Here is a 24,231-nt window from a genome sequence, read left to right as displayed (position 1 = left end):
CATGCCAGAGAAGTTCACACAGAACTGTCTCCTGTGGGAGTGACCCCACGGTAGAGCAGGGAACGAGTGAGCAGTCCTGCCCCTGAGGAAGGAGCAGCAGAGAGAACGTGTGACAAACTGACCACAACCCCCATTCCCCATCCCCCTGCGCTGCTGCGGGGAGGAGGCAGAGAAAATCAGGAGTGGAGTTGAGCCTGGGCAAGAAAGGAGGGGTGAGGAGAAGGTGTTTTTAAGATTTGGTTTTATTTGTCATTATCCTTGTTTTGATTTGATTGGTAGTAAATTAAATTGACTTTGTATTTTTCCCCCCCAGTTGAGCCTGTCTTTTGCCCATAACCGTAAGTGGTGAGTGATCCCGCCGTGTCCTTGTCTCGACCCACGAGCTTTTCTTTGTATTTCCTCCTCATTCGACAAGGGAGGAGTGAGCAGCTTCGTGGTGCTTTGTTGCCAGCTGGGCTTAAACCATGATAGGTACACCCATCTTTCCAAAGTATACCATCCTTCTCCAGCACTGCTTGAAGTTAAAATAAACCATTACCCCAGCATTCAAATACATACTTGTAACAATGCAGACTGTACATTGAAAGTGATAGAATTACACAAAAATTGAGTTGTTACACTTAACTGAGGATTTTCTCACTGGAGTACAGTTTACTTACTCATTACATTAATATGATTTGAATTCATTTCCATTTAGAAGTAAGAATTATCTATTTTCCAGAGAATTATAATTCATAAATGTATATGCACCATTTAAAAAATGAAAGTAACAAATTTTTCAATATACATAAGCATGCACTTGTTTTCTTGAGTCATTTTGCTGTTTCCTATGCATTCATAGAAATCTGAAATGGAGATGAAGCAGGGAGAGAAAACACAATGTAGTCAAGTTTTATCAAATGCATATGTAGTACTATTCCGATGTCCAAGTACGTGTTCTGGTAAACAAAAACTGGAAATTTTTGACTGTTTCTGTAATTCAAGTAATGACTTAGTACTGGATGCACAAAACACTCTTTAAAAGTTACATAGCTTTGGAATAAAACTTTAAAATTCAATTGTTTGAAAAATATGGCATGGAAAAATCTTGGAGAACATCCTTCTTCCTCTATCTTCAGCAATTCAGCCTATTCAGAAACACAGTTTGGAAGACAGAACTTCAACACAGAGGGGCTTATTTTAGAAGTCACTATTATAACAAGTTACCAGGAAAACAGGCCGTGTATTTCAAGTCCACACTATTTTTGTGACAATTTGTTGCGATGGTTGTCAGTCAGTTATTTATATTTGTTTCAATGGTCTCTGTAAGACCATTACTTTTGTTCTCTTCTAGGTAAGTAGCTCTTCTCTCGGTGAAAGTAGCAAACAGTGTATCCATCATTCCCAAAACTTCTAGTAGTTCCTCTTGATAGTCAATCTCTTTTCCTATGGCTTCCTGAAGTCTCAAGAATTGTCTATCAACAATCGCTGACTGCCCAACCACAGGCTGATAAATGTCTGTAAAGAAAAAAAGTCACTTAAGAATCCACATATCTATAAAAACATGAAAATTATATTAGCTAGTTAGAGATCCATTTAAGGAGTCTGGTACAAGTCCAACACTGTGGACAAATAAGACAACTTTAACAGTGTTCTGAAAACTGTTAATTATTGGTATGTACTCATAGTAACAGTAAGTCAAACTAACAGAAGCAGTTTTTATGACCTCAAATACTATTTTTACCTCACTGGAGAAGCAGAAGTTACTTGTACTATATAAGTATAGAAACATGAAGTGTCAAGAAACTTAAGAGACCATGAGGAGCTTCCTGCAGCTAGTACAAATCAGATACTGTCTGCGGTCAAAGTTATCTGGCAATATCTCTTTTTGGATCATTCCCTTGACACTGAGTTCATACTTACAAACCAACCCATAAAGGTTTAGTTTCTTAAAATTGTAACACTTTTTACCTTACTTCCAAGCTAGTTATATGGCTTTGAGAATCTTTCTTTGTGTTGTACTTACCAGTGATCATATCTGCAACAGTCACCAGTACAGGAGTAAATCTAGGCTCAATCACACGCCTGCAAAATTAGAAGACATCCCAATTTTACTGGTTTTGCTAACTGCACTCCTCCCACCAACAAGCAGCTTTCTCATACAGGTGTACAGACAATTGTTTCTTCATGAAAAGACATCACAGAACAGCAGAGATGCAAGTCAAAAAAAGCTACATATGTGGTATTTACCCTCCTCCTTTCAGGGAGGGAGGGAGGGGGTTGGAGAACTGGCAAAAGCAGCAGGTACATGAAGACACGAGTTTAATCAAGGAGACAGAAAATAATAAACTAAGGGTAGAATGTCTGGCAAAGAAGTAAAATATACTCTCTCATACTACCAGCAAAATTGTTCTGCACTATCAAGTAAACGCTTTCAGTACTATCCCAGACTTTGATATCAGAAAGCAGAAGGCACGTGATTCAAGAGTACCAGTGTTCCACGTGTGATCTGTTGAGACTCTGGCAAAAGCTATTAAGAAATACAGGTCTCAAAACAGTCAGAGAGAACTCAGGTTAAAATAATACCTTGCCACAAAGGTAAGAAGGAGATTAATTTGCTTCTCGTCTCGGCCAGCAAGCGCACTCCTCAGTGTTCCTCTGCGATGTAGTTCCTGCATGACTGCAACCGTAACTTCAGGAGTATAAAGCCTGATGGGTGGCTGGACATATGTAAGAAGAGTTTAGTACCAAAGCAACATCTTTACACACAAAACAGGCCTGCTACCAGCAAAATCAAAACGGAACCCACACAAGTTTGATTCCTTTCTAGCTATACACTGAAATAAAATTGGTTTGACATACAGAAAAAACCCACATCACACGACAGCACACAACTCAGATGAGACAAAAAACAATGCCTTACCTCCAGTACCGCATCAAGGGCCTTGGAAGACTGAAAGCTCTTCAGCAGCTTGTCGTATTTCCTCAAAACACGTTTTACAGGTTTACTGACACAGAAATCTTCCTAGAATTGAAAGACAAGTTCAGAATCAGACAGACACACACACACACACAGTGGCTTAGATGTACTACCATGAACAAGCTTATATGTCTTTCTACCTTCCCTCCCTTCCCTTTCTTCAACTTAGCACACTCAAAAAAAACCCCAAATTTTGAGGAGTGCTTCAGTATACATTTTCTCACCATGCTATACCTGTTTTGGCATGTAAGTTCTTCCTTTCACATAGGTTCTATATGCTGGTTGTCTCTTCTTTTGAGACTTTTCTTTCCTTTCTTCAGGTTTTTTGTGTTTAACACTTAGCACCCCATTGGTCATGCCTACAACTATGGTTTCATCTTCAGGCTAAAATGAAGAAATCACAGAGTTAGGAATCTAGTGATTTATTTGATGATGCATGCTCCTACCATGCAGATTTTTAAATTTTTATGCTTCATGATATGGCTCTAATCACAGCATTATAGAATAACTTAAGTTGGAAGGCATCTCTACAAGGTCCCATGGTAAAATACCTTGTTCAAAACAGGGACAGCGTCAAGGCTATGATCGTAAGCAACATTATCCATCTAATAAACCTTTAAGAAATACCTAGAGGGACTACAGCCTGACTAGTGAAGCAAGCTCAAATACGCATTAACATCCTTCTGCAAGTATAATCTATGACAGGTTTTGGTTTTTTCAATGGTGTACAAGTGCCTTTGGCTATTACATGCCATACAGCAGTCACGAACACCACCTACGAGAAAGCTATCGTGGAACAGCAGAATTTTGAGAAACAAATGAAGGTTGCTCAAAATACCAGTCACTGATATAAATTTCATGTACATAACAAACGTTGCATGTATTTGATACTAAAGGTTATAATTTTAAATAATGCCCCGGAGAAAAACACTGACTTCACATATAAAATAGTGAGTTGTGACCTGTTACTATTAAAAGATAATTCTATGAAAACATTAAACATTATCTGAATGCTCAACTGTTGGTAAGAAAAAATAAATAAATAAAAAGCGTCAGGAATTACTACAGAAGAGATGAAAACTAGAAAGTCATTATGCCACTCAATAAATCCATTGTCTACCCACATCTTAAATCCTATTTGAGTTATTCTCAAAAAACAGTAGCAGATTCAGAATAAAAGAATCAAAAAACCCAAAAGACAATCAAAGATAGACTTGATTTGAGACACAACCCTTCAGCACGGGAAAAAAAGACAACGGAGGAGGGATATGATAAAAGCCTACAGAATTATGACAGGTATGGATGGAGATCAGCTGGTCAATGTCTCGTTTTGGGGCACCAAATGAAGGTAATGAAGGTTCCAATGGAACAAAAGGAGGCAATTCTTCACAAAAAAAGCAGCAGAAATGTAGAACTCCTTGTCAAGCAATCTAGTGAAGGTTAAAAGTTTGTCCAAGGTCAAGGAGAGACTGAGCATGTTTATGTAGAGAAGTTCTTTGAATTACACAGAAACTACACTCTGATGAGTTAACTTCTTGTCCTGGTTTCAGCTTATCCATTGGAACTCAAATGTTTCACAGAAATGAGAGTCTTTGTTTTCTGTTTCCAAGACAGTAAGACACATGCCTTGGCAAACAAATCTGTTTATGCTCATACCTCATGCCCTCTCCTCTTTTCTTCCTCAGACCAACCTGTCACCAACAACCTTTACGACAAGTTCACCCTATTCTAAATTTCTCAACAAATGAACTACTTTTTTTTATCACTGCCACACAAGAGGAGTCACAAGGTTCCCGAAAGGCAAAAGATGAGTACAATCTTCTTAAAGTCAAAACTTCCCTTCTAAACTGAATACTTTCCCTGCCATATAGACTGTCCTTGATAAACACATGATTTTGTACAGATCTAATCAGGTAACATCTGGTATCTAAATGTATTATGCTTAAAACCTCTTAATGCATTTTTGTCCTGGTTTTGGCTGGGGTAGAGTTAATTTTCTTTCTAGTAGCTGGTATAGTGTTAGGGTTTGGATTCAGTATAAGAATGTTGATAACACTGACGTTATCAGTTGTTGCTAAGTAGTGTTTATACTACTTAACTTGACTTACAAGTCAAGGATTTTCCAGCTTCTCATGCCCAGCCAGCAAGAAGGCTGGGAGGGGACACAGCCAGGACAGCCAACCCAAACTGGCCAGAGGGGTATTCCATATAATGTGATGTCATGCCTACTGTATAAACTGGAATCGGCGGGAGCAGGGGATCACTGCTTGGGAACTAACTGGGCATCATTCAGCAAGCAGTGAGCAATTGCATTGTGCATGACTTGTTTTGTATATTCCAATCCTTTTATTAGCGTTGTAATTTCATTATTGTTATTATTATTAGTTTCTTCCTTTCTGTTCTATTAAACTGTTCTTATCTCAACCCATGAGTTTTACCTTTTTCCTTCCGATTCTTTCCCCCCATCCCACTGGGTGGGGGGCAGTGAGTGAGCAGCTGTGTGGTGCTTAGTTGCTGGAATAAACCATGACAATTTTTTACTCAGAAAGAATATATTCAGTCATCCTACTCTGTACAGCGTTCTTCTGAAACATCCAATAGCAATGAAATAAAAAATTAATTACTTCAGTGACTTATATAAAAAGGTACCAGTAATTACCTTGCCTAGAAAGATTTCTAATGTACTTACCGACAATGCAAGACTGAGGATGGATGTTGCATAGTTAAAGCTGTGGACTACTTTGTAGGATGTAGTACTGTAAATCTTCACATGCCTATACAGAAGAGTAATGATTAAAATCTCATTACAAATGCCCTACTGTAGACACTTTACAGGAATTTCATCACCCTCAACTTCTATGGATCATTTAAGGAAACTGGGCATTTATACAAAGCATTCTTCAGACTACCACTGAGCTTCTTAGTTATTACCTCTCCTGCAAGAGAAAAGTTCTGTTAAAAGGTACACAAAAGTCAAGGAAGGATTACCCTTACCCAAAAAAGATGAAAATGGGGCAAGGACAGAAGAAGAAACTGAAGGCAGATGTAGTGACTTTCTGCCTTCAGCAATGCTTATTAGGAAAAACTAAGACAGCATTTCTTCAAATTTGTCCTTAAATTTTAAATGTAAGATCTATTGGCAATTTCTGGAAGTAAATCCATAGACATTCTTGTATCCGGCTGCTCTTTAATGATTTGGCTGAAGGTACAAAATACTTAACAAACAGGAAAACAAAACATTATCTTACAAGTATGAACTTTAGTTTTGTGAGCACTGACTGACAAACAGCTGCACAGCTAGTGTGATCCTTCAGCTTATACTTTGTAATCATAAAGCCTGAGGAAGCCTAGAAAGTACAGAAGGGAGGGAAGGAGCAAGAAAACAGACCACTGTCATTTCAGACCACTTCATATTTCTAATGTCTCAGAGACAACAGATTGAGAATCAGAACTCAGCAACTCAACCCAAACAAAAAAGCAAGGAGGACATATTGCAGCTTGGGTACAAAAAGCAACAGCACAGAGACACAAAAACCAGGCTTTCTAAAGGCGACTACTAATACACTTTCAGTTATTTAAACTGTATTAATGTAAACTTAAGAATAGCTACTTTATGGAGACTGTAAAGGTCAGTTTAGAGATTCAGAAAAATGAATGCTTATTCAGAAGTTCCCCATACGCATTCCCAAATGGCACATGCAACCCTTACTGACATTCAGGCTAGTAAGAGGAAAAGGTTAATGCGTATTGCAGAATGTACCTTGGCCACAAAACATGTTTTCAAGTAAGTTATATCGCTAACAGTTAGAACTGTTTAAGCCTAAAAAACATGCACAGATTCACAGTGATGTATAATAACTTTCAAGAGAAAAAAGTCCTAAAAAATTTAAATCACAACAAAGCCTCAAAATATACTAACCTGTCCAGGGATCCTGACAGTAACCTCTGTCCAGAGCTGTTCAGGCATAAACAAGTTACGGTTTTATGGTGATTTTTAAGTGAAACTAGTAATTGTCCGCCTTTTAGTACGTCCCAAACTTTGACATATCGACCTCCTGTAAGAAGGAAGCACACAAAACAGCTTGACATACGTACACATTCACACTTCTCTGGAGAATTTTTCAGAGTGATACAGTGCCTCCTTTGCAACACAGTTTTCTGTACCTACTCACCATCCCCATTCATTAGGACTATCTCCTGTGACAAGACACATTACAGGCCTGCTCTTTTTTAGGCCTTTCTGCAGACACAGCTGAATGATTCAACATAGTCCTTACCAAAAAAAAAAAAAAAATCTAAATACCACTGGGTTACAGGACTTCTGATGAAATGGCAAGAAGAGACTAAAAAAACCTTGTCATTAAAAAAAAAAAAAAAAAATGGTACAGTCCCATCTCTTCAAAACTTAAGTAGGTTCATTCCTTCACTTTAGCACTGGTCTAATTAAAATCTGTATCTTGACACTAAAAATGTCTTTTTTTTTCTTTGGACCAACTACGAGAAAATCAAATCAGAGACAAAAAGACCCCTACCTTCACCCTCCAGATCAACACAGATTCCTAAAGAAGATCTTTGAGAAATCCAGCTGTTACATCACTCACCACTTCATTACCAAATGAAAACACCAGACAAGAAAGAAGCAGCCGAAGTATTTCACAAATTAGAGCCACAGAAATTTCATTTTATTGAAGTACCTGCAGATACTAGAAGCCCACCAGAAGGGAACAGAAGCACACTCTCCACGGGCTGGCCATGTTCTATTGTCATGACACTACTTTTTGTCCGTGCATCGAACAGTTTCACAGTGTGATCATAGGAACCTGCAAACACAACCGTATATATTTTCAGTTTCATAATGCCAATTATTTCAAGAACTAAAACAGCCACGTCCTACAATCTAAAGGAGCTGCTGCTAAACAGAAACAGTTTTAAACAATACACTTAGAACCCCTTGTGGTTTACCTTGGTTAATTTACAGCCTTCAGGCAGCCTAAGTCTTCTAATCCTGGCCCTAGCAACAAGCCAGGCCTTAAAAGTAATTTGTCTTAATTTTATTTCCCTTCCATTAATCAAGTGTGTTTATAACAATAAATATCAGGCAACCTGATGAAACCTAGTCTCTTGCGCCCCCTGAAGAAATACTAGGTTTTTCATAGGAATCTACCACAGCTTAATAGAAAGCTACTGCTAGGAAAACCAAAAGCAACTGGTTTCAGGTAACTTCTCACACAACCTTTCATTTCTGAGTCTGCCAGTTTTGGGCTGTACAAACCACAATGGAACACTAGTGTCCTCCTCCAGAAACCTGATAAAACACTTCAGTCAATCTCAACTAAAGGCTACATTCACAGGATTTTCTTAAAACTTTCAAAGGCCAGTAAGAACAGTCCTATTAACCCTAACAGGCTAAAGCAAAAAGATGTTAAAAATTAGTTCACTCACGAGTTTCCCTGCAAACATCAGTGTTAAGCTTAAAAAGCAAGCAAAAAGGAAACAACAAAACAGGCACTGAGTAGGAAGACAGATCCTCCATGTTTAAAACATAAGAAACAAGATCCTAATCTATCAAAAACTATCTTTCTGCATATTTCTTCAATTCAATCCAAAAGAAGCATATATAAAAAATAAAATCAAACCTGTTATAAAGACATCCGCGTTCACTTTACTTGCACAGCCACATCTCACATAGTCAGTATGTTCACTGTATGAGACGATTTCTGTAGCACTCGCAATATCCCACAAATTTGATGAATAATCATCACCACCAGAAAATACTCGGTATTTATCAGACAGGAAGCCCACTACATGAACAGGTCTAGAAACCAAAGTCCACAATATCCAAAGTCAAAACATATACTTGTTTCCAGAAGAGTTAGTCTGTATGAAAAGCTTATTAAAGTATTCTCTCTAACTTAGAAGTTCAAAGCATTTACTGTTGGAAGTTACAAAGCCTCAATTTAGAGGTTAAAAACACTTTAGTTTTTGTATTTCCAGCCAGAAAGGGGTCATGCTGCCAGACGCTTACCTAAGCACTGATATGATCTGCCTTAAAGGGTTTACAGGTCTACTAGATTCTCATTCAAAAGCTATAAATTCTGCATTTGTTACTTAGAGGTCTGTATACTAGCACTGTCCATTAGAAAAAATTTATAATAGTGAATTTTAAGTACGCCTGGATGGGATATTCTTCATGTCCTTTAAAATCACTACTTAAATCTGTATTATCATCGTAACACCCCAACAAAGAATGACTTTGACAGAAAAGAGATACCATAAATCTTATTACGGTTCACCTAGTGGTTAGGACATAAGATAACACCCGATCTACGAACACAGACCTCAACACTCTGAAGTCCTGCCGGTATGCTTTCCAGTGAAGGAGGGTTTGTTGCTGTTCTGGATCAATAAAACACTTACTGGTCTTTCATAGCACAGCAACCTGTTTAATCTAAGCATTATCATTGTCTTCTCCTCATCGTCACCATCAGAACTCTTCTTCTAACTCCTTCCCCAGCCTAGCCCCACCACCATGCACTTTTTCTGTCTTGCTTTTTTAATGGATGCCTGCTCTTCCTAGCGTATTTCTTCACTGTTTTTGTTTAGCCACTTTTTAGAACTCTTTTCCTGCCAGCACCAAATAAAATGTGCTTATCAGTGCCATGCAGTCACAAGACTATGTCTACACAACATATTAACAGACACCTACCTGAATTAGAAGACGTATTTATTCTTCCATGTACTCAATTCATATTTAGAACTTTTTTTAAAAATCACTCCACCTTTGAATTCAATTTAAAAATCTACTTTTCTGTAAGATCTACATGAGACAGTGGCAAGCAACATAGACCAGTATCATTCAGATTTTCAGCAACATGCAAAGCAGACATATATAAATACAGCAAACAAGCTTAAGCCTGCAAAGAAAAAACCAACACTGTCTTACTTAGTATGGCCATCAAATTGTCTCAGAGGTGCTCTTCCACTAACATCAAAGAGGTGAATGCTACCTTCCTCACTGCCAGCAACAAGCAGGTTGCCATCATCTCGGTATGTGGCACAATAAGCAGCATCTTTGAAGCGAGAAAACGTTTTGATTGGTTCCTGGGAGTAACGACCATAAATGTGGATCTAGCAAAACAAGAAGACATCAAGTTCGCTCATATGATACCAGCTGAGGGACAAGAACATAAAAAGCTCAGAAAAGCCACTTACCCTTGAGGAGGCTGTGACAGCATAGTTATATGGAGGAACCGGGGAGAAGTCGATTGTATTTATTGCACCAAATTCCTTTATCTGAACAGGTGTCTAAAACAATTGTGATAAAGACCATTAAATACACCTAACCACACCATCAAAAATGGAACACAGCAAACAAAACCTATTCCTCCTACAGAGAGCTCACCATTTTCTCCATTTAGAACCAAATCACTTTTTAACTACATCCTACTGAGTTTCTCTTCTGCCAGGCTACTTCTGCTCTTACGATTTTCTTTTTCCAATTCACCCATCGTAATCGGCCCATTAATTATGTGTTTTGAGTAAAAAAAGCCACCTTACTCACTCACGCACGTTTAAAAATACTTTGATTAGTCGCACGGAGGAGGAAAAAAAAAAAAAAAAAACCAAACCAAACGCAAACAACCAAACACCAAAACCACACTCCAGGACAGTAACTACGCCTGCTGGGCCAATCTGGGGCCCGAGCCAGCCTCCTGTCCCAGCAAGCCGCCCAACGGGTCTCGGGGCGCCCTTGAGGAACCGCTTCTAGCCGAGACCCGCGCGGGCTGGTGGGACCCAAGCCCCCCGCGCCGCGCAGGGCTGCCGCCTACCTTGTAGCCCCGCCAGTACGCCGTGTCCTTCGTGATCCTCTCCCCGAGCTTGGGGAACGCCTGGACCACCACCGGTTTGTAGGTTGCCATGGCCCACCAGCGGTAGGGGCCGCCGGCCGAGGCGAAGGACCGGACCGGGCCGCCGCCGCCGCCGCCGCCTAGTCGTGCTCCCGCCTCCGGGCCTGACCAGGCGAGGGGCTCTGCGGAAGGAGCTCGGGGAGGGCCTGGCCGGTCGCCGCCGCCTCCGAGGAGCCGGGACCACGTGGGACCCCACCACCGCTATGGCGAGCCCCACGCCTTCCTCCAGGTGCGCGGGTGGGCATACGTCATCGGGCGGCGACCCTCCCCAGCCAATCGCCGCCGCGGCGGGGCGGTAGGGCGTCACTTCCCCCTCCTCGCCAGCGGACAGAGCGGCGGCGCTGAGGTGAGCTGGAGGCGGCGGCGGAGCCGAGCCGCGCCGCCGGCCCACGCTGCCGGAGGGGTTGCCGGGCGGCGGATGCTCTCCGGCGCCGGTGGTAGGGCGGCATGGCCGCCGCAGCCTGCCTTCGGGCCTTTCGTCCCGGAGTCGGCGGCCTGCGGGGCGGGGGGAGGGCTCCAGGGGCGCCCGGGGCTGCCGGGCCGCGCCGCGCCGCTCCGCCCGCCAGGCGCGGCCGCGGGGCCCGGCCCGGCCGGACGTTGGGCTTCCCGCGGTGCTGTCAGAAAGCCCGGGGTGTTCTGGGATGCTGTACTGTCACCGGTCTAAAAGGGAGTTGTCGTTTTCCTACGCGTATGGTAGAAGCCATTGATTTTACTCGGGTCACGAAAGGACTTAGAATCGTAAAAGGACATAAAGTCACTTTAACGTTTTCTTGAAGTCTAATGTTTTTAGAAAATAAAGTCACCTTCTTCTTATAGCTTGTTCCTGGCTCGGTATGCACATGGTTCATTGCGGTGGTTTTTTTGCTGAAACCCACCTAATATTCTGAAACGTCCTTTAGATGAAACTCCTAGTGGCTTCATTAGGGAATTTGGCTCAAGTATCCCTGTGGTAAAACTTAAACAGAGCATTTGGCCAATAGCTTGTGACAGCAGTAAGACTGGTATTTCACCAAGGTTTTGACTATCAAAACCAAATGCCTTAAGCTTAAAGGAAGCCAAGTTTGGTGTATTTTTATGCATTGCTTCACCAGAATGTTGCTAACATATGTTACATGTGTTCAGTTGCAGGTTGTTCAAACATCCGGATCTCTTTAGATACAGCGTGGTTGGCCAGGACTGCTCGTGGCTAGAAACTATGAAGAAACATTCTGCGTAAAAGTTTTACATGACTGAAGCCATGGCATCTTCAACAAACTTAGATGTTGGGGCCCAGTTAATTGTGGAAGAATGTACCACTAGCTACAGCCTTCCACCCATGGTGGACATTAAAGTGGAGCATCAGCTTGACTCTAGCACAGAGGAAGGCCCAGCTCAGAGTGTCGCCATGGGAATGAAATTCATTTTGCCCAATAGATTTGATATGAACGTCTGCTCGCGATTTGTGAAATCTTTGAATGAGGAGGACAGTAAAAATATTCAAGACCAAGTTAACTCTGACCTTGAAGTGGCATCTGTCTTATTTAAAGGTTGAACTTTATGGTACAAATTGTTACGTGTGGACTGTGTCATCCTGTTAAGCTGTTCTGTTTTTAAAAAAAAGCCTCTGCCTTACATGTGTGTTAATCATTAATAGTTTTCTAAGATTTGTTCCTCTTAACATTTTTATTATATGCTTAAAGAATTATTAATGTGAAATTAGTTTCCCCCAAGATTATTTTTTAAATCACATTTTCAATTATGGGGTTTTTAACTGAAAAAGTAACAGCACAAAAAGTCTCTAATTTAATAAGAGCTGATGCTGATTATGAAAACAAGCTTACTTCTTTTGCATAGCATGTCCTACAACATGCTACGCGCTGTTGAATGTATGTATCTTTACAAAACACTGCTGAAAGCACTATATGATCATTTCAACTTCAGTAGCTTTCTGCAGCATGTTTTAGCTTTTCACTAGTATGATGACAAAATAACATGAGTCATGCAGTTGACTTTGTTTTATCAATATGGCTGTACAAAGCCTGTAGTTGTTGTAGGGATTGGCTTGCCAATTCAGCTTCACGCTGCTTGAAAGTGAACGTTGCTCCATTTTTTGCATCCCTGCAGCTAATCTCCAGCCATTATTGGGCAGCTTCATCAGAATTGATGTGTGCTTTTTTTATGGTTGAGCATATCGATAGAGAACAGAATTAGGACTTCCATCTGTTTTCCCTTAACAATTGTGGTTTCCAGTGCTCCCCGTCATATTTCAGACTGTTAGTGATGTACCTTTTCATGAGGTTAAATTTGACCCGTTTCCTGTAACAAATATAAACACAGACCTATTATGGATTTTGATGGTTTCTCTGATTTGTACTGTTTGGCTGCAGTTCAGCCATTGTAATTTTTCAAACTTTTTTGATTTGCAGGCCCTAAGTGCTTACTAGTGGAGCTGCAGACCTGAACAGCAAATTTAGACCCATCAGCGATAGGGTTGTTTTTCTTAGGTAGCATTTGTGAACCCTTTAGAAGTAGTCATGTGGATCAAGGGACCGCAGGTAAAAAGTCCCTGGTGGGTGTCTTAATTTAATCAAGTCCGCTGTAGCTATTTGATTGGCAACAAAATGTAATTTCATTTTCATCCGATTACCCTCTGCTTTTTTTAATTGATTCTCTCCTTGAATTTGTGCAGTGTAAATTCGGTGTACATGTTAATTAGCTTCCAGTTATTAACTACTAGCGCACGCTGGTGTCAAATCAATTTAGTCGGTAATGGAGTTTAATCCTTCAGTATGTCTTTCCAGCATTTAATCAGTTAGCTTCTTAAAAATTACTTGGCTTCTCAGCTACTTCTCAAAACCAAAAGCTACTTTTGAGAATTAGAAGCAAAGATAACATATACCTGTTCTGTAATAAAATGCCATTAGATTCTGATAGGTAGAAAAGTTAGTACAAACAAACACAGCAGCACTGAATGACTTCTTGAATTCTAACTGGTGACCTGCTTCGCATTTTATGTAAGTTAGTGTGGAATAGCTCTCTTCCTCCTGGATACGTATTCTTAAGGCATTCATAATGCAGTTACAATTTTATCCAACGGAGTGGAAAAAGTCCTGGTGAAGAAAATTAGTGAAGGTCATCTCCACCCATGCAGTGGACTGGTTAGGGAGTAGGCAAAAGGATCAGCTGAGCAGTTACCTGACTGCATGGCTGACCAGAGCTGCATCATGTTACTGTGCTGGAGAGTGTTGTTAAGGATATGACAGGCTAAATGGAGCTGTCCTGCCTGATAAATCCATGCCAGGCGTGTTGAAAATCTAGACAAAGCCTTACCTCATTTAGACACCAGCTTGTCTCTGGGTGACATTACGCCATACTGAATGTGTAAGATAGCAGCATTGTTTTATGCTAGAAATGAATACAGACCTTTATTCAACTCTCACAATACACAGTAGAAAAAGCACATGTCACAAAGCTTACTTAACGTGGATTTTAAAGATCTTGTGATACTGGAGCTTTCTAGTTCGACTTAGAATCTGTGGCTTGCTTTTAATGCTCTTACTAGTGCTAAAATCCTGTCTTTTTTCTCTGTTCAATGTAGCTGAATGCAACATCCACACTTCTCCTTCCCCTGGTATCCAAGTAAGACATGTTTATACTCCATCAACTACTAAGCATTTCTCACCAATAAAACAATCAACTACCCTAACTAACAAACACAGGGGAAACGAAGTCTCTACAACACCTCTGCTTGTAAACTGTAAGTATCCTTCTGTCTTACTGTTAATAATTATTTTGTGAACTGTATGTTAGATGCTTGGAAGATTTTTCGGATTTTTTCTTTGGTGTTGTAATGAACTTTAATATAGGAAGAAAACACTGAGGTGGTCTTGTCTAATTTCACATGGTTCCAGCCATAAAACAGTAATCCACCTGCTGTATTGAATTCATAACTGAAGTGTATTTTCCATAGAGGATCCAATTCTTGATTTAAAAAATATAGGTAAAGATTTTTCTAATAATTTCTAAGCTTTAAGTTAATATACTTCATGTATTTGTTTTCAGAATTTGTGTATCTTGTAAAATTTATTAAAATTAGATGATTGGTAAGTGCTACAGACTACTGCAAATGTCATGATTGTCACAGATCTTCAAAGTCAAGAAGGCAGTATTATTTATGGGGTTTTGTTTTTCTTAATTGTAAAGTATTTTCTTTATAAATTAATTCTCTGTAATTTAATTCATCTATAAATTATTTCCTTAATAAATCATAAGTCCAATGCTTAAAAAAAAAGGCCACTTGCATGGGAAAAATTAATCTGGAGCTGCAGCATAGGCCTCTGAACAAAATACACAGTCTTTCTGAAAAGAAAATCAAGCTTTCATGTAGTGTATAGGAAAAGGACAATGAAATTTATATATTAGGTAATCATTAGCTAATTTTGTTATTATATAATGTGGATAATTTGTTATATATTCCCTCCCGAGCACCTTTCAGACCTGCTCCAAGTTGTAATTATCAAAACCATGCACCTGTGCAGAGTTTACTGTGGGATCAGAGATTTTTTTCCTTCATAATCTCTTAAGAATTATTCTGGTTTTAATGCTTGCTACTTTTTAGTAAAAATAAAAAACAAACACAATCTCTTTCTTCCCCTGTAGATGTCATGTTGTGTATAGTTTTGTAATGTCTGATCTATTCCACATTGTAGCGAGTGAGAGTCATGCTATGGGCTTTATTGAGCAGCATGACAGGTCTCCTCATGGCATGTGATCTCTTAGATGTCATTTTTAAACTACACAGCCTTAATTTATCAAAAGATGCTTACTTTCATTTGATAAATGTTCTTAATGTGATCTTGGGGTGCTGACCAAGCATCAGAGAAGAGAGCATGTTGCCTTGTAAAAAGCCACTTCAGGAAGTATCTTTGCTTTCTACATTGGTTAAAAAATTGCCTAAACCTATGAAAAGCTTTGGAAACTTTTCCATTTTTAAGATAGTGATTCCTGTTCAGAGTGTAAGATGAAACCTATCTACACTCTCAAATCCAGGTTCTGTACTGCTCAAGCCAATGGACATGTTATGCCCAGCTCCAAATAGACCAGAATGAAAACTGCAGTGTCTTAACACATTTTGCTTCCCTTTTTGCAGCTTTATCAGTTCATCAGCTGGCTGCTCAGGGAGAAATGTTATATCTGGCCACACGTATTGAACAAGGTGAGACAGATGGAGGTAAAATGCCTTCCTTTTTTCTTTGGGGCATTTATACCCTGTTGTGCTTGACTTTTTCCCCAAAGCTGTATTAAAAAAGAAATCCTTGATTCTGGTACAGATTGAAGGATATTTGAAGTATCTGTTCTTTGCAGATGTGGACTATTGTTTCACATGAGTGTTTTATTCACCATTGTTATGATTTGGGTTTTAAATTAAACATTAGTGTTACTGGGAGTTGTAGGTAAATCCCTTCCTCCCCCTGCTCCCCAGCTGTATAGGTAATCCATGGAAATGAGAAGGGAGAACCAGTTAGTTTTATCAGAAGAATTAATTTTTTTTTTTAATTATCTTTTTAATTTAAAACACATTTCTGTTAATGGTGGCTTTCCAATTCTATTTAATCAATCAACATATAGAGCTATATGCTGGTAATTTAAGCCATAGCTCACACCTGCAAAATAATAGTGCTACTCATTCTGAGTTGCGTCGTAGTCTTTAGTGTGATATTTGTGTGTCCATAATACATATACAAAATTTCAACTCCACATAATGTACTGAATTGACTACCGTTAATAGTATATTCTTACTGTACTATGAGTAATCAGCCATGCTTTCAGTGCATCTTTGTTGAAATGCTTACTGGAAGGCAGGTAATGAGTTGCTGAGTCTACATACTTTGTAATGAGCCATGTAGATGGAAAGCAAATTGGTTCTGGAGTGTCAGTAACAGTTAAAAATGCATATTGTGGTGCTATGATAAGCATGCGATTTTTTTAAGTGCTTAGATATTAAAAAAAAATTCCAACTCAATTATTTCAGTCAGCCAATTGTTTAAAAAGTTCTTTTTCCTTCCAGCTGCGCTATCAGTAAACCTTAATTGTTTACACAAAACACCCTATTGATTACATGAACTTTGGGGAGAACAGAGTTATACTATATATATTGCTTTACAAGCTAATTCTTTACAAGACTGTGTGGCTCACTTGGTTGAAAAAAAAAAAAACAAAACCACCCACTTGGTACATTCTGTATTATACTGTACATCTTTATTTTTCATGCAGCCCTTCTCTTCTTTCCAGAGATAAAGCCCAGATTACAGACAACTTGTAACATTTCTGAGTAAAAACAGAGCTTGATTTATAGCGCTAAAAAAAAAAAAAAAAAAAAAAAAAAAACAAATCTTAGATTTTACTTTGGTGAGTTGGATGTGTTTTTCTTTCTTGGACAAAGATATTTGCACCACCATTGGGATAGAATTTTTTTAAAGTTGAGAATGACTGTTAGGACACACTGGTACCTCAGTCCATTCACCATGGATATGTCAGCACATTTCCAGCTCATACAGTGCATTAGTGAAAGAGATTACTAAGTTGCATACTTTTCTTTAAACAGAAAACGTAATCAATCATAAAGATGAAGAAGGATTTACCCCTCTGATGTGGGCTGCGGCTCATGGGCAGATAGCAGTAGTGGAATTTCTCCTCCAGAACGTAAGGAAAAAAAACACACTTCGTTTTAAATTGATTTACTTTTTAGTTCAATTTACCTTCCTAAATTTGTCAATGCTGCTATACACTTAAAAGTTTTAAAGTTAAGTCCTGCATAAAACCTCACATTAAAAAAAAAAAAAAGCATGGTTAATTTCATTTTTTATTACTATTTCAGGGTGCAGATCCTCAGATTTTGGGGAAGGGGCGAGAAAGTGCCCTCTCACTGGCTTGCAGTAAAGGATACACAGATATTGTCAAAATGCTGCTTGACTGTGGAGTTGATGTCAACGAGTATGACTGGGTAAGACTCTAGCTTGAATTTATGTCAGAGGGTACTTTGGTCAGAAATTTGAAACAAGGCACAGCACTGGCTTGGGTTTGAAAGTTGTTCTACCTTTTCTGAAATATCTGAGACTTTCAAAACTTCCATAGGATAAGAGAAGTTGGCCCTACTAGTTCTGACTTCCTGGTAAGAGAATGAGACTAATGCTGAGTCCTTGTAGAAGGGTGAGCTTACAGTCTAAACAGTAGACAAAACAAGATGGCAGTTGTGAAGAACCAAAACGGAACCTCATTTTTATAAAACCTGTGAAGTCTCTTACTGATACATAGAAGTATACTAGTGTGTTAAGCAGACTGCTCAATCATTAAGTGTCTAAGGCTGTTCTCCACTTTTGCAGAATGGAGGCACACCTCTACTATATGCGGTACATGGGAACCATGTGAAATGTGTAAAAATTCTCCTTGGTAAGCAGACTGTCCAAACTGAATTATCAGTAATAATGTACTATTAGTTCTCACTGTCAGACATACGAGTTTCTTCTCCTGTTTTACATAGAAAGTGGTGCTGATCCAACTATCGAAACAGATGCTGGCTATAATTCCATGGATTTGGCTGTAGCCTTGGGCTATCGGAGTGGTGAGTATTGCAAATATAAGTTTTTTTTATTTTTGTTTTTACTGCTCCTTGTTTATGTAGCTGCTGTAATGGCCTAGTAGAGGTTTTGCAGCTGTAAGAAGAACACTATCGTACGAGTCTTAATACACCTAAATTTATCAGCCCAAAATGGGTAGTAGTTTCCGTCCCTGTCTCAGAAAGCCAGGTATGTGGTAAGAAAGTGTTACTGACCTGAATCTGCGTGTGTGGGCACAAATAATGGTGTGTCATGCTGATGCAGCCATGATCCAGATAAGGGGAGCTGAGCTGCTCCCCCACCCTGTACAAAGGAGTGTGTGTTGCACTGGACAATGATAAGAGGCCTGCAGCCCTCCTGAACTCCTCACCTTGGCGCTTTGTTGATTGGCATGATGTGATGCAGTTTGCAAAACCTTCTTCCCTGTCAGACTAGCTCTAACTCTAGTTTGTCTTGGAGGCAGACAATAGTAGTGCCAAGATGAGTGAATTAGGCTACCTTACTTGGCTCTGGCAAACAGAGGCAAAGGAGGGACTCTTCATTGGTTTTCCCTCATGCTGCCTTCATTTTGAAAGCTGTGAAATGTCTGCCTTTACAGAAATGAACTGAATCAAAAGATAAGCCCAGCACTGCACGTGTAGCTTCTCCAAGCAGAGCCCTGTGCTTATGGGTGGGGCCAGTAACTTCACAAGTGTCTAGATGTAGGACTACTTCAAGAGTTCAATCTCAAAACATTCCACAAAAGTAGCTTCTAATAAGCGTTTTTGCCTGCTTTGCACTTACAGGCCTAAAAATTTGCTTTCCATATGCTATCTATCTGCCTATTCAAACCAGCAAACAGATCATCACCTCCAAAAACCATCATCTGCCTTACTGGGTGTATTGGTTTTGCATTATATGAGGCTTTCATTTTCTGAAGGGATGCAAACTCTCTTCCCAGAGTGAATTTATTCCTGTCTGGTTTTTATTAAATGATTGTACAGGACAAGCAGCATCTGCCAGGAAAAAATAGTACAACCCTAAAAATGTGAAAAAATGTTGAACACTGATTAACCTGATTTTTTTTCTCTGCTTTAGTTCAACAGGTTATTGAGTCTCACTTATTAAGGCTACTTCAAAATATCAAGGAGTAATGGTTGGCTCTTCTGCAGGTGTCAGTTCTTGGCTTGGAGATTTGAACTACTTTTTAGCCCTGTAATCAGTGACAAGGCTTCGTTGTTTTGTAACTTTAACCTCAGTCCAACTATTTGCTGTTTTTAGTTAAGCTTTTTAATATTCTTCCTCTTCTTTCATTGTTCACACAAGTATGCGATGTCATCCTTTTCCTAGATATTTTATATAATTTTAGAAAAAGTCAGCTGTTGTGCATGAAAAACTTTGTAAATAAAACCAGTTTTGACCATCTAAATGTTTATCCTGAGTGCAGTGGGTGGCACTGTGCCAAGTGTCCTACTTCATCACATCATTGATACATAGTCACAGGAAGAAATTTGTTTAGATATTGAGGTATGTCACTATGGAAGATGGATGTCTTTACTGTTAATTATACCAAAATGTGCACCATGTGTGATTGTTTTCAAGATCCCCAGTTAATATTACTGTCAGCTTTTGGCTTTGTCCAGTTTTTAAGAGGTTGGTAATAAACTGAAGGACTTTGATGATAGTAGTTTAATTCCTACCTGATTTCTTTCCACCTACCTCTGTCTTCCAGTTGTAGTCCTGAAACAACTAGGCCAGAGTGTCCTAGGTAGAAATTTCTCTGCTGTAAGGAAGCCTCATTCCAAGTGCAGAATTCTAGCTCCTAAATAGCTTCCCTGCAGTGGCTGAAAGCAGATGTCAGCTGTATGGGAAGAGAAGCCAGAGCCTCCTTCAGCCAAAGCATGGTCCTTTGGATCACAGAATCACAGAGTATCTCAAGTTGGAAGGGACCCATAAGGATCATCATGCCCAACTCCCTGCTCCTCACAGGACTACCGAACACTAAACCACATGACTAGGAGCATCATCCAGATGCTCCTTGAACTCTGACAGGGTCGGTGCCTTGACCACTTCCCTGGGGAGCCTGTTCCAGTGACCAACCACCCATTCAGTGAAGAACCTTTTTCCTAATGCCCAGTCTGAACTTCCCCTGATGCAGCTTCATTCCGTCTCCTTGTGTCCTATCGCTGGTCACCAGAAAGAGGAGACCAGCACCTTCCCCTCCACTGCCCCCCCATGAGGAAACTGTAGGCTGCGATGGGGTCACCTCTCAGCCTTCTCTTCTCCAAGCTGAGCAAACCAAGTGACCTCAGCTGTTCCTCCTGAGTCTTGCTCTTGAGACCTTTCACCATCTAGGTCACCCTCCTCTAGACAGGCTCTAACAATTTGATGTCCTTCTTATACTGAGGCACCCAGAACTGCCCACAGTACTGGAGGTGGGGCTGCACCAGCGCAGTGTCAAGTGGGACAATCACCTCCCTCGACCGGCTAGCGATGCTGTGCTCCATGCACCCCAGGACACGGTTGGCCCTTTTGGCTGCCGGGGCACACTGGTGACTCGTGTTCAACTTGCCATCAACCCGAACCCCCAGATCTCTTTCCAGGGGGCTGCTCTCCAGCCTCTCATCCCCCAGTTGGGGGAATGTTCCAGTGTAGCTGTTCAGCTAGAGAAGCAATTATGATTTTGAAATTAATTGAAAAATCAGGTAAGGTTAACTGATTTTCTGGGACCCCTGCACTTAATCAAAACTATACGGAGTGATGGGGCACATGACAGTTGGAAAGAGACTGCAGCAGCTTTTCCTGCACAGGACCTGTGGATGGATCCCCGCCGCGGTGTTCAGGTGTTGCCATTAAGCATTTCTCCCTTGTGTCCACTAGAGGTCTCGCCTCCATTCACGTACGTACAACCCCAGTGCCCGCCTTTCTCCCCCAGTCCTTGGGTAGCGAGCGCAACCTCCGATTTACTCTGCACCTCGAGTGCACAAGACATGAGTGGAGACAGGTAAGTTACTGTATTCCTAGCATAGCGTCTCCACCGTGTTTAGTTTTTCTATTTGACAGTCGTTCCATACACAAAGTACATGCACTCTGATCCTGACAAAAGGTACTAGAAGACTGGGGAATAATCCAGTCTGGTTCTTTGAGTCAGAGCCAGAGAAATCAGAAGTTCAAAATGCTAACTTTGTTATTTCAAAGTGACTCAATATACAACAGGGGAAAATGGTATGAAAAAAAAAAAAATGCAAACATACATGGATTAAATCTGAATTTCCGGACAAATTTCCCTCTAACTGTACTGAAAACTTCTGTGGTGTATAGAAGGTATAAATCAGGTCAGAATTAACCTCTGAAAGGTTTTCATTAAATATCATAACCTGAGCCATTTCTGATTAATTTTTAAGACATCTTATGTATAGACATGCTATATAAGTACGCATAAGGAACAGAATTTCCTTTATCATCTGTGTTGCAGGAAAGTACTTGTTCTAAATTATGAACCTTCAATATCTGCTTTGTATTTTGTCTTGAACTTCAGTCAGCACTGAGTTAATATATAGGAAATAAACTGACTAATTATTAACTATTGCCTGAAAATGTATTCTAGAAAATGCATTTTTTGATTATATGGGAAGATACTGAAATAGAGGAACATAGATTAAGACAGCAAAATGTAAAATTTCTTCCATCGTTTTGCTGTAGAATTTCAAGCAATTGTCAGATAGTCATTACCACACATCCCACAAAAGCAAGTACAAAGGTGAGGATGGTCAGCTTTCAGAAGCTCTTTCCTACATTAAGAGCCCTTTCCATAGCACAACGTTATGCTGCTAAGGCAATGAACATGAAGTTTTCTGTGGCTCTTGTGAAGGGCCCTGCAGGGAACAGCCAGCAGTATTTCATAAACTATGATTCAGACACCCTGAGGAAAACTTAGCCAGAGTTAGCAAACTGGCAGGGGGGGGAATCTATGCAAAAAAAAAATCTTTACTCACTGGAAAAAAAATCACTGTCAAGAAAGCACAGACAACTGTTGATTATGCAATATTAACAGCATGCTTCACTCCACATACTTTGTGTTTCTCTGAGGCACAACAATGAATTTTTGTTTCTCTTGGTGTAAATATTTCTCAGTATTCAGTTTTCTTTGTTTATAGTGGTAAAAATTGTAAAGCCCCTGATTCAGCAAGGATAAGTGTTTTGAAATGTCAGCCAGCTGATTTTTAGTGAACGATTTTTGTAGCCTCTGATGGCAGGGAGAAGACGCTAGGAGTTGCCTTTGAACAACACCCACAGGTCTGCAGGCAGCAGTGTTTCCTTGCCATGGCATTCACAAGACCAAAAGAGTTTGAAAATTCTGCAGCGAAAATCTTAACTCCAAGTTTATTCTCTCCAAACTTTGTACCAAAAGCTCTTGCCAATGTAATTTCTTATGGGAATGTTAATAAAATATTTTACATTTGAACTTGAATGACAGCATACTGTATTTCAGAGTGTTGGCAAACAAGTTGCTTTTCCCAATTAAATTATTTTTGCCAAACTCAAATGTGGAGCATGTAATCACAGATGTCATGAACTCTGCCTCACAAAGACTGCCTAGCAGAGTTTCATGGAGTAGTAACAGCCAAATGCTTCAGAGCTGCACTAAGTCTTTGTTTCATTCATTCATGTTTGACTTTGCAGGGTATTCTGATCTATTTAACAGAGGGAGTACACAACAAATGAATAGTCTGCAGTGCAGTGGGTACAACGAATTAACATTCATTTACAGCTACTACTGGCTGCAACAGTGTAGAAGCCTTACAGTGCAAGACAGACAGGCTTTCTGTCTGGCAGGGAGGTAAAAGAAAGCTAAAGCAGCAGGCAGCTCTGTCCATAGAGGGCAATAATATAGGTGTGAAATAATTCTACCAAGGAGAAAACAAGATATTACATATCCACTTTATAATTGCTCAGAGAAATTCTGCTTTCTCACAGTTAGGCAATGGCTGAGATAGAAACTGAACCAACAAAGAGAGTGAAGAGTAACGATAAATAGATTGTTAATATTTGATTAGAAGTTAAGATGCCGTTTGTAAAGCAATTCCTAAAGGAACTGTGACCAGTACCTCCTGCTCCCAAACCCTGGTAATGTCATTAGCATAACTAATGTTAGCATAATGCCATTTTTAAGGCCAGCAGTCATTCTCTGGGACCAAGCAGGTCACGTATTTGTTCCCTTTCTCCCCATTTTCAGGCCCTGAAGGTCCTGTGCACCAAGTAGACAAACCAAACAGATTTCTTCAACCCCTCCCCACCGCCTTCAAGGTTCCAGGCACCCGGCCAAGCCGGTGTTGTCGATGACCCTGCCACAGAACAGGAAAGCGTAACAGCACCCAGAGCACTGTCTGTAAAACCAAGCAGTTACAAGTCCTAAGGGGAAACTTGGACCAGAACTGCTGCTGGACAGTGAGACCAGGACCCTGCAGTGGCCAGGGACACCTCCACCATCATCTGCTTCCTCTGAGGATGGACGGAGTGACTCGTATTCTTTTATACGATTTTTGACTCTAGGTTATGATTGTTATGTTGATACAGCAAACCAGATATTAAGATCCAACCCGATCTGCAGAGGGACCACGTGATTAGAAATGGTAAGTTAAGTTGTATTAGAAATTCTGTATTATGCCACTTATAAATTGTACTACATTGATTCTGCTTGGAGAAATCCTGTGCCATTCTAATCACACATTCTGTGCTATACTAATCATAAAATCCTGTTACGAAAATAAAGCTTTAATTGTAACTACAA

The 24,231-nt window shown here is 40.1% G+C and overlaps 2 protein-coding genes and 1 long non-coding RNA gene across 3 annotated transcripts; 2 read left to right on the top strand and 1 right to left on the bottom strand.

Moving 5' to 3' along the window:
• Positions 1–545: 545 nt before the first annotated feature.
• UTP15 (UTP15 small subunit processome component) lies at positions 546–11,115 on the bottom strand. The gene is made up of 12 exons (XM_030005429.1): positions 10,789–11,115; positions 10,172–10,264; positions 9,903–10,087; positions 8,596–8,774; positions 7,654–7,779; positions 6,879–7,014; positions 5,649–5,733; positions 3,194–3,343; positions 2,903–3,004; positions 2,566–2,699; positions 2,006–2,064; positions 546–1,497 (listed from the first exon to the last, which is right to left on the bottom strand). The coding sequence occupies exons 1-12, from the start codon at positions 10,876–10,878 to the stop codon at positions 1,274–1,276; spliced, it is 1,563 nt and encodes a 520-aa protein (XP_029861289.1). The 5' UTR covers positions 10,879–11,115; the 3' UTR covers positions 546–1,273.
• Positions 11,116–11,165: 50 nt separating this feature from the next.
• ANKRA2 (ankyrin repeat family A member 2) lies at positions 11,166–20,127 on the top strand. Its single transcript, XM_030004051.1, has 9 exons — positions 11,166–11,212; positions 11,989–12,392; positions 14,444–14,602; positions 15,995–16,060; positions 17,450–17,547; positions 17,723–17,848; positions 18,228–18,294; positions 18,386–18,466; positions 19,539–20,127. The coding sequence occupies exons 2-9, from the start codon at positions 12,092–12,094 to the stop codon at positions 19,592–19,594; spliced, it is 954 nt and encodes a 317-aa protein (XP_029859911.1). The 5' UTR covers positions 11,166–11,212; positions 11,989–12,091; the 3' UTR covers positions 19,595–20,127.
• Positions 20,128–20,848: 721 nt separating this feature from the next.
• Positions 20,849–24,231, top strand: LOC115336679. Its single transcript, XR_003921864.2, has 2 exons — positions 20,849–21,444; positions 23,677–24,231. It is a non-coding gene; the product is annotated as an uncharacterized LOC115336679 (long non-coding RNA).

Source organism: Aquila chrysaetos, chromosome Z (assembly GCF_900496995.4).
Source record: "Aquila chrysaetos chrysaetos chromosome Z, bAquChr1.4, whole genome shotgun sequence".
NCBI lineage: Eukaryota > Metazoa > Chordata > Aves > Accipitriformes > Accipitridae > Aquila > Aquila chrysaetos.
Note: the sequence above shows the minus strand (reverse complement) of the source record. Positions and strands in the feature narration are given on the sequence as shown.